The following is an 11,164-nucleotide window of genomic DNA, read 5'->3' on the forward strand; positions in this document are numbered from 1 at the left end:
GAATCAAAAACAGTGCCATCTAATTACTCTCAACGAAATGGAAACTGTCTTTAATGTGACTAGGAGCTTTTGATATACTATCATTAATTATATTATGTAAAAAAAAGAGAAAGATAATGTAGTGAACTGTTAATAGAGGATACAATCACTCTTAATGGATTGCCATCTTTATGTATTTTGTTCAAACCGTAAGCTCTAGGTATAACATATCAGTTGTAAACAATCTCGGATATGTTCGTCAATAAACCGATCACGCCTCCATCTCATCAACAATGTACGTAAGTTCTAAGTCAACTTTTTACTTGGATCTTTATTAATGATTTCATAAGTATTAGTGTCTGAAAGAATCTCCTCCATTTTCGATGAGTCTTTGTCAAGAACAGTACCACTTACCTTATCAGCGTTTGTAATAAGTATATTTGGATGGTCATTTATAAATCTATTTATTACATGTAGTCACTCTGAAATCTGTTTTTCAGCAAAATTAGGAGAAGGAAAATTGTTATGGAATCTGTTAAGTATTGAGATAGAATTATTTCTAACAAAGTTAATGATGTTTTTAGGACCACTTATATTATTTTGAATGTGTTTAATGAATTCAATCAAAGTTTTGTCTTTGTTATCTCTATTAATAGGAAGCCCAAATTTTTTACCAAGTTGTAATAAATACCGAACTTCTAAAGGAATGTCACTGCTGCTCAAATTAACAAACCATTTGTCATGTAACGTATCGAGGGGAGACGCTTCATTAAATTAATCCGGATTAATATCAATTCATTCAGAATTAAACTGGAATATTTTGTGAGACATTGTCAACCGTAAGTTGAATATTTATAGAATTATCATTCGTGTCATTGGAAACAAAACAAACATATGAGATAAGTCTGATTTTAGACTTGGATCAACTAATCTATTTTTTTATTTATTTCTAAACATTTGTTCGAAAAAGTAAGAATTGTTAATATGTAAAATACAATTACATTATAAATCCTGTGCTTAAAGTAAAAGTATTTCAAATACATGTCCAGCCCTGAATCAGGAGACATGCTATAGCGTCTCCCAAGTGTATTTTTGAAATTTAGCAGTAACATCTTTTTTATTCTATCATGAAAGAAACATTACAGCCGTATCCTTCACAGGAAGGAGAACGCTTACGTAACAATAAATTATTGTTTTATTTAAATAAATTGAAATTGTAAAAAAGGGCGTGTGTATTGGGGAAGAATTAATATAAATTTGTACAATTAACAATCATGCCTAAGTGTAAGTGCACTTGATATGCGTAGATATGATTACATTATATTATACATGTACGTATTTTTCTATCTGATTTAGTCTGAGAATTTTTTTAGTATCACATTTTCTCATATTGAATAAAAATATAATAGTTGCCAATATATACTGGATGTTTTAAATCATCCGGTATATCCGGTATATACCACCCTTTTATTCGCAGGATAAGGTCCAATCGTAAAAGTGTTCAGACAAGAATTGTAGGGTTTAAAAAGATCTATTTATTGATCTTATCACTTTAATCTTAAGTGGTGTTGCCAAGGTCAAGGTCACGTTGATTATTTTAAATGGACTCTATTTTTTATTCCAGAATAATAATAGGCAAGAGCTTTCCACACTATAATAAAGTTATTTTTTAATAAGGTACTTAGTTATAAGGTTTGAAAGTTACAGTATCACCGGCATTAGCATTATGCAAGGTGTCCGATCGATGGCTAAAACCTCTTGATTATATTTGTTAAAATCAAGACCAGATTATACCTCTTATTTTCATATCTAAAGGAATCTAAAATTTTCACATAAAAATGAATTTTTAATGAAAATAAAAAAACATGAAAATAAGAGGAATAATTTCCAATGGTCTTGACAACATTATCCAGGATATCTTGAACAACATTCAAGAGATTTTATCCGTCGGATTTACAGAATAGGACCCGTACAGGCGGACGTACCGTCCCATTCCCCCGCCCCCTCTCACGATTCCTCTCCGCTTCCTCTTTACATCTCATGACGCAGAAGTTTGCGAAGGTCGTCCACGTCTCAGAGGAATCCACGATGGCCAATCACCACGTCGTATTCTCTGTCTAGATCCATATCCAGACCGAGAGCCTCAAATAAATTCACTCTCTCCGCCACCCACGAGGGGCAACGAAGGAGAGCATGTACAGCATTGTCCACCGTCGCTCTGCAATGTTGGCAGATCGAGGATTCAGCTTTTTGTATCTCGTAAAGATACGCCTCAAAACAACCATGGCCCGTTATGACTTGAGTCATTCTATATGTAAGGCCACCGTAACTCCTCATCCATCTCTCTAACCTATTAACGAGCGCCCCTCAAACAGTGGCCTCGGGCGTATTACGGGAAAGCTCCTCAAGCCTCCTTCTCCACCTAACGATCGATCTTCTTATTTCCTCATCACGGATATGGTTCATCACCCTGGGAGCGATAGAACCATCTCGTTCTATAAAAACCCGGCGCCTTAGATAATGTCGCCTTAAGCGATCGACAACCAATTCGAATGAGACCACCCTCGCGAGCAACAAAGACGCTTCATACGAGATGGTCCTGTATCCCCTTATAACTCTTAACGTCAATTGCCTCTGCAGTCTCGCCGCAGCACGTCGAGTATCCCTATCGGTCATGACCGCTTGAGCCGAAACAGGCCTCATACAAAACGACGGATAATACGACGCTCGCGTATACCCTACGTCTACATTCTCCTGAGCCGCCAATGTTTGCTGTTAATCTGCCAGAAGACGCTGTCATACTCAGGGCCTTAGGGAAAAGGCGTCGAAAATGTCCTGAAAGACATTTGGAGTCCAAAACTAATCCCAAATATTTCATCGAGGTTCTCACTTCGATTTCCGTGTTACCTATGCGTAGGCTCGCACGCGGCATCTCCCACATAAAGGCCATAGCCTCCGTCTTGTTTATTGATACCTTTAGGCTCAACCGTTCTATCGCTCTAACTATAACGGTTGCCTCTAGCTCCGCTCTGATCATGGCCTCGCGAAAGGACGGACCCATTATTAGAAGAGTGTCGTCAGCATAGCAGACAGTCGAACATCCTACTGGTAGATTAATTCGAAGAATCGAATCATATCCAACATTCCAAAGGATTGGTCTCAAGACAGAACCTGAGGAACATCGCATTTCATGGGAGATCTCACATCTGCCATCTCTGTCGATGTATGACATCTATCAGACAAATATCCATCAAGGACACGCCGGTGATATCCCGGAACCTCCACAAGAGCATCCCTAATGGTCGGCCAAGGGAAGGAGTTAAAGACATTAGCTATGTCAAATGACACAGCCAATACCATGTCCCCTAATAACTCAGTCTGTGATTAGAGTTGTCATCCGTCCAGATTTCCCCGTATTTATTTTAGTTTTGAAGGCGTCGAGGAGCATCTGGGCGGGTTTTTCGAAGCGATCCGGATTTTGTATAGTTTTTTAAGGGTTCAAGAATTATCTAATTTTTAAGATTATTTTATCTTCAAAGGTTTTATTTTAAAATGTTTTATTATAAAAGATTTTATTACAAATTTTATCATAAAACATAAAATTTGTATGTTTATTTTGTTATTTTATGTTTATTTTGTATATTTGGAATAAAATAATTATTATTTGTAAAATAATAATAATTATTATTTGAAATAAATTATTTCATTTTCAATTTTTCAAGAATCAGTTCGCATTTTTATGCACCCAGCCCCGCATTAACTAGAGCCGGCTCTGACTATTGCACAATGCTATCATTCGGGTTTGAACGAACTTGATTTCGAACCGGCGGGCAGCAGAGTACATCGCCGACGTCTTGGCCGACAAGGAGGTTCATCGCCGACGTCGTGAGCGGTAGGAGGCCCATCACGATACCGCGATCGGGCGCAAGGCCCCATCGCCAAGGCCTGGGCCTGCGGAAGCACCGCAGGAGCATATAACGACAGACGCGCAACGTGCCGCCTCCGTGAAACCGGACGGATCAGCCCCAGGAGCCGACATTCAGCACGCCATCGTCCTCGCCGTCGTCGCCATTGTGATCAGTGAAGGACGACATCGCCGCCATTGAGTCCAGTGAGGCGCGTCATCGCCGCCATTGTAATCGGGCGAGTTGCGTGCGCAGTGATCAGCTTCAGCGCGCGTGATCTGGCATAACCTTAATGTAAATTCCCCACATTGATATTGAGAACGCAGTTCCCTACATATCCCCACATACTCCCCGCCGAGTGACAACGAAACAAAACATTGTGCTTATTTACTAAGTTAGCAAAATATTACTTTTATGACAGGTACATTTGTAGTCCCGGCACTTCGGTTTATCCTTTACAACATATGAAACGTCTCATACTAAACATAACATATAACACATATCATTGCGTGTTGTCTTTGGTGTTTTTCTTAAGCTAATTACATTTGTCACTGGAAGAACTTATTATGATTATAGGGCGAAGGTGACTCTTTTCTTCGGATGCGCGTACGTTTTTAAAACTGATTGTTCGTTGCTGAACGAATTGGTTGTTTGCCCTGCCTCTGTGGTTGCATTACGTAGGTCATCGTGTATGCCATACGCTGGTTTTAAATTTTCGACCGATACACTGCACTATGTACCGTTAACATTAATGTCGAATACTCAATCCGACACACGGTTTTACGATTTCGTGAGGGCCGGTGTAAGGACGCTCTAACGCTCTCCTGGTACCGCTCACTCGTAGAAACACATGGGAACATGAGTATAAATCTTTGAATACACTTTGCGCGTTTCTTATGCTTATGTTCTACCGAGATTGGCTTAACCTTGCGCATCTTACGTTAATACGAGAAAATTCGTGACTGTGTCCATTGAGAGTTAGAGCAATAATGACGACGGAAAATAATATGATTTTTTTATCTCAAAAATTATTGATTTAAACAAATATGTCTCAGAGACAAAAAGTGTCCATTTTGATCCAATTAACTTACAGAATTTGTTCGGAATTTTTATTCGAAGTTTTTTTTTAAACAAAAAATTATTTATAACTGTTCAAAGACCACGTAAAATAATAAAATGCATTTAGATGTTTTTTTGCAGAATAATATAAGGAATCAAATTAATAGTGTATACAGGGGATTCTAAGCCATGGGACTAGAGGGGAGAGCGGAGCGCGAGGGATACTCGTAGGCGCGGGGAAGGCCTCAGCGCTATCGGTGTTTATCGATATCAATAATACATGCCGCCATGTTGTAACGTTACGTATCAGTTGGGACCACCGTCGCCGCCGCGGACCCCGCACCCTAAAATGCATTGCGGGCATATTCGCAACTTCCAAAAGATGTTTTTCCTAATAACAATAATTCGAAAAGGCGTTTTTCCCAATGATAATTTTTTTTTAATTTGATTCTTTCTGTTCATTATCTCAGCGAAAAAAACTTAATATCTTATCTACAATATTGCCATTTCAAAAAATACATTTGAAAAAAACGCTTTTAATAAATATCATTTTAGTTATAATAAATATTATAAAAGTAATGATTTTGATTTACGAGTGTATCTTTAAAAATATAAGAACATTTTATTAGGTGTTGGAATTAATTCGTAGCGTTTTACAAGAGATGGCACAAGCAGTACACTATTTCGTTGTTACCTATAGTTCTGTATACATTGTAAACATCTATCATAGGACGTCATTTGCCGTACATAACCTTTCTTGAAATCATAAATAACAATACTGTATAATTCATTGAATATGTCAAAATTTGTGCCAGATAAAGTGTTTTTGCGGGGAGTTTTGCTTCATTACTTTAATATGAACAAAAGTGCAGCTGAAGCTCATCGTATTTTAGTGGATGTGTATAGTGAACATGCTCTGGCTGAGCAAACGTGTAGGAAGTGGTTTGCACGTTTTAAAGCTGGTGATTTCGACTTGGATGACAAGGAGCGACCTGGTCAGCCGAAAAAATTTGAAGATAACGATTTGCAGGCACTGCTCAATGAAAACTCATGTCAAACACTTAAAGAATTATCTACGTCATTGACTTCTCAACAATAGGAAAACGTCTTAAAAGTTTGGGCATGATCCAGAAGGAAGGACATTGGGTCCCATATGAATTGAAACCAAGGGATATTGAGAGACGTTTTCTCACGTGCGAACTGCTGCTTCAACGACAGAAAAGAAAAGGTTTTTTGCATCGGATTGTTACCGGTGACGAAAAATGGATCCATTATGACAATCCAAAGCGCAGAAAGTCATGGGTTAAGCCCGGCGAACCATCAACATCAGTGGCAAAGCCCAATATCCATGGCTCAAAGTTCCTGCTCTGTATTTGGTGGGATCAGAAGGGTGTCATATACTACGAACTGCTAAAACCGCATGAAACCGTTACTGGAGATCTCTACCGACGGCAACTGATGCGCTTGAGCCGTGCATTGAAGCAAAAACGGTCGGAATACTTCGAAAGACACGATAAAGTCATCTTGCTGCACGACAATGCTCGCCCACACGTTGCAAAACCGGTAAAAACATACCTGGAAACACTTAAATGGGAAGTGCTACCGCACCCGCCGTATTCTCCTGATATTGCACCTAGCGACTACCACTTGTTTCGATCATTAGCTCATAGCTTGTGCGAGCAGAAGTTCACATCTTACGAAAATTGTACAAAATGGTTCGATTCCTGGATTTCATCTAAAGATGAACAGTTCTTCCGACGCGGTATTCATTCACTGCCCGAAAGATGGTCAAAAGTAGTAGAAAGTGATGGGAAGTACTTTCATTAATGTATTTTTTAATGCTCATGTGAAATAAATAACATTCTTTCATTTAAAAAACGCTACGAATTAATTCCAACACCTAATAGCTAAAAGTAAAACTTTATTATATAAAAAGTGTTAAAGTTATTTTAAATAATTCATTTAATGTATTTTTTTTTAATTATTTTAATTCTTTTATGTCAAATATATTGGGATTTTTTCTTTGTTGCTGAATAAGATAAAAGACAGCTTGGTTTCTGGCGTGTGCGAACAATAATAAATAAAAAAAGGTTAGGTTAGTATAGTGTCTTAAAGCACTCGCGCCTCGAGGGAAACGCGGTCCGTCGTCATCGGCGAGTTGACGCAGCGTACGAATGGCGAGAAATGGCGCGCAAGCGAGACCGTAAGTGACCGTTTTCAGTGTGAACTCGCGTATAGGCTCATCAACGCGGTGTCTCCAGAGGATGCATTGATGCCTTTGATCGTCGGGATGTACAAGAATCTGCCGATACATCTTTTCGATGTCGGCCACTAGCGCGTACCGATGCCACCGCCACCGCAGAAGTACGTTCGCGAGGGGTGGCAGCAAATTAGCCCCAACTAGTAGATGAGTATTGAGCGACTCACCGGACCTTGTACGCTGCGATCCATTGAAGACGACCCTGAGCTTCGTCGTGGTGCTGGATTCTCGAAGGACGCCGTGATGTGGAAGGTAGCATCGATCTTCGCCTGAATTCGGTGGTTCTTGCGCCAATTCCATGTGACCTTGATCCTCGTATTCCTTCAGGAAGGCGCGGTAGAAATCGCCGAATCGTGCGTCTCTTTCACAGCGTCGCTCCATGGCGATTAAAAGCCGTTCAGCAGATCTTCTCGTATCAATCAGCGTCGTCGGCGGAGATGCGAAAGATAGTCGCACTACGTACCGTCCTTCGGCAGTGCGTTGGTGCTGCAGCGCGAAGATGTCTTCGCATTGCTGCTCTTTTGGCGTGAGTGCGACGGGAGCAGGCACTTCTCGTTCCTGTTCCCAGAAGCGATGCACAAGGTCGGCTAGCTCATGATCTACGGTGCACTGAAGCGAGTGGCGCTGTGCTGAGTTGGTTACTTGGTCGCAACCTCCCGATAAGATCCAGCCGAGCAGTGTCTTTTGAGCGATAGGCGCTTGGGGGCCTCCCTTGCGGACATCCTGGAGGATGATTGAGCATACTTCCGCTCCAAAAAGTAGCTCAAGGGGGTTTGCTGCGTAGTCTGGATCAGCCAATTGGAGCCCCTTTAGGTGTGGCCACTCCATTTTGGTCCTTGCTTGAGGGTAAAGCGAAAGACGTGGCAGAATAAAGGCTCCGACTGTGAAGTCGGTCCCTGTTGTTAACGAGGTCACCTTGAGCGTTACCCTTCCCCTGCTGAGCCCGGAGCTTTTGCCGCTGATGCCGATGACTTCGATTGCGGATCGAGAGCGTTGGACCAGAGCCTCGGAAATCAAAGAAATAACCTTGGTCGATGAGCACGCGTGTGGTATGCCGATTGCCGTGACGATCAGCGACGGAAACTCGCGCAGTTGCGAGCAAAGTAGCCTTGTGGTCGTTGTCGCGGCGCACTGCCGACAGTGAGCTGACCTCTTGAGGTTTCGGTGAAGCGTACGCGTCGTGTAACATTGAGTGGTGACGAGACTTGCACGTAGCACACGTCCTCGTCGACTGGCACTTCGCGAATGTATGATGGCCGAGGCAGTTGAAGCACAGCTTGTGAGTTTCGGCGATGGCCTTGCGGTCGATCGCGGATTTTTTCTTGAATTCTTCGCACACCATCACGTGTTTACCCTTGCATAGGACGCATTGTGAAGATTCGGTGTATTTCTTGACGTGATGCGACTTGACAGATCGCGACGGGTTGTCGGAGACCTTAAGCGATTTTGGTTTGGCGGCTTTGAGAGTCAGCGTTCTCCTTGTCATGAAGTCTAGTAACGTGTCGTGGTTTGGCAAGTCCGTGGAATGGCTCAGATACGATTCCCACTCGAGACGCGTTTTCGGGTCGAAAAGCTCGATGATTAGGTGATTCAAAAGGTCGAATCCATATGCGCCAACTGGTCTCTCAATACTTTCTTGACCGTTTACGACACTGATCGTGGCGTTGTGGATGCGGCTAAGTTCCTCGGCGGTATCGCTTTTCATTTCTGGCACTGAGGTGAACGTGCAAAAATTGGCGCGCGACAGCTCCCGTTTATTCTCATAATGCTTGCAGAGCAGCGCCCACGCGCGCGAATAGTTGTCTCCGGTTACGGCCAGCGGGCGTATCAACGCTTCCGCGGGTCCTTCCACGCAATGCTTTAAATGGTGAAATTTCTCTACGTTTGAGATAGACGGATTGTTGCCAACGACAGACAAGAATATATCCCGAAACGATTGCCAGTCTTCAAACGCGCCCGAAAACGATCGGATTTTTAAGCGCGGCAACGCCGACTTGGTCAAACAATCGGTTCCCGCACTTGGAGGAGCTGTACTAGAATTTTCAGCTTTGAGCTTTGCCAGGTACTCGCTCAGCAGGCCGCGCTGCTGCACGTACGTGTTTTCGGCGGCATCGGCAAATTGAGACGTGTTGTACTCACTCTGATCGAAGGCGCCCTTGTAATGAACTTGAAGCTTGAATAAGCTTATGTTGCCTTTCGAATTCCGTCCACAGCTGGTCGAGAAGCGTCAAGCGGGTTTCGACATTGTGGTGGGTGATGTTGGCCGCCCCCAATTTCTTCAAATTGGCTATTGACCTTGCTATGCGACCATGGATGTTACTCTGGGAGGTCAGCAAGACGGTTATTTCGTCACTCATGATTTCACTTGCGAATTCTTCTCTCTCTGATTTTCTTGATAATGCGCGCACTGGACGCGATGCACTCGACACTGCGGATGCCGGCGAGAATCCGGCTCGAAGGACCAGAAAATGTGCGAGAGCGCACCGCGCGAAAGATTCGAGTGAGAAAACGGCACAAGGTTGATATGAGGGCCTACGAGAGGGGTGCTCACGCCATCTGTCAGGTAACTGATATAATAATGAACAGAAAACGTGATATACATATAGTGGGACTAACGGCATACAATCAACACCCCCCTCTCACTCGATAAAAAGAAGGTTACAGCAATGGAGCAGCTTTGCATGGGGTAGAGGCTTCGTTAGCATGTCCGCTGGGTTCTCTGTGCCCGCAATATGTTTAACTTCCACGTTGTTGTCTCCAACAGTCTGTCGTAGAAAATTAATCTGGATCTCCGGATCCAGAATGGCCCGGTGGTCTTTCCGGAGCCGCCGGGCCTTGGCTTTTTCGGCTTTTTTGGCCATAGTCTCAGCCGTAAATTGGCCGGCGTGCTCCGGATTAAGGGCCGGTCGTCCCCTTGACCGTTTCGTGGACTCCCCCTCAGAATCTGAGGTGGAGACCACGAATTCGGCCCCTCTCTTGCGGCTTTCCCCCCTGAGGGAGCACAGCGAGGCCGTAGAACAGGCCCTCGGAGGCGGCCGCCTCAGCGCGCGCCCCGACCTTGCTGCACGCAGGGCCGGGACGCGACTTGAGAGGGTTATTGCTCGTAACCGAGCAACCCTCCTCCTCAACGCTCTTCACGGACCCCGGCCCCCCGGGGCCCTCTCCCGACGCCTTTCTGCCTCCTCCTTCTGCGACATCACCCGATCGCAGAAGGAGGAGAAGGCCGTCCATGCGCTCTCCCTGCCGACCATCGCTCTCACGATAGCCGGCAGGGAGAGGTCCCCCCCTATTTCCCGGACCAGGACACCGCGCTCGCCTGCCCACGCTGGGCAGGCCTCTAGTGTGTGCTGCGCGGTGTCCCGGTCCCCGTCGCAGTGGCTACAACCGGTGGTCGGCTCCTTGCCAATGCGACACAGGTACTCACCGAAGCAACCATGCCCGGTGAGCACCTGTGTCGCGTGGAACGACAGTCCGCCCCATCCCCTGCCTACCCATTCTTCGAGGCAGGGGAGGATGGCCTCCACGGTCCGAGCGCCCGTTGTCGGCGGGTCGTTTTCGAGGGTGGCGCGCCACTCCTCGAAGACCCGCCGACGGGCGTTCCTCCTGAGTCGGTCAGCGGTCCCCGGGGTTACGATCCCCCCCCGAAGTCGTATGGCCTTCACCCTGGCGAAGGTTTCCGCCAGGCCACGTGTTCGACAGGGGGGATCCCCGCGAGGACCATGACGGCCGCATACGACACCGTTCTGTAGGCTCTATATATACGTAAGGCCAGCCGCCGTTGCACGTTGTGCAACCATGCCTTTATATGGCGGCTGGCCAGAGCCCTTCCAGACCACACCGGGACCCGTAAAGGGCCCCGGACAGGACGGCGTTCATATACAGCCGTCTGACCGACTCGTTCGGACCGTGGAGGTTGGGCATTAGGCCGAGCAGAGCATCTGCTCGGCGGCCCAACCGCGGG

General features: G+C 44.8%; 2 protein-coding genes across 2 annotated transcripts; both read right to left on the reverse strand.

The window, feature by feature from the left end:
- Nucleotides 1-2,644: 2,644 nt before the first annotated feature.
- On the reverse strand, nt 2,645-3,040 carry LOC147907529 (uncharacterized). Its single transcript, XM_087412697.1, has one exon. The coding sequence runs from the start codon at nt 3,038-3,040 to the stop codon at nt 2,645-2,647; it is 396 nt and encodes a 131-aa protein (XP_087268823.1).
- Nucleotides 3,041-3,138: 98 nt separating this feature from the next.
- On the reverse strand, nt 3,139-10,064 carry LOC147907530 (uncharacterized). Its single transcript, XM_087412698.1, has 5 exons — nt 9,866-10,064; nt 8,119-9,396; nt 7,286-8,042; nt 3,792-3,930; nt 3,139-3,357 (listed from the first exon to the last, which is right to left on the reverse strand). The coding sequence occupies exons 1-5, from the start codon at nt 10,062-10,064 to the stop codon at nt 3,139-3,141; spliced, it is 2,592 nt and encodes an 863-aa protein (XP_087268824.1).
- Between the last annotated feature and the right edge of the window lie 1,100 nt (nt 10,065-11,164).

The sequence above is a fragment of the Acromyrmex echinatior genome, chromosome 13 (assembly GCF_024713525.1).
Source record: "Acromyrmex echinatior isolate Ae372 chromosome 13, ASM2471352v2, whole genome shotgun sequence".
Taxonomy (NCBI): domain Eukaryota; kingdom Metazoa; phylum Arthropoda; class Insecta; order Hymenoptera; family Formicidae; genus Acromyrmex; species Acromyrmex echinatior.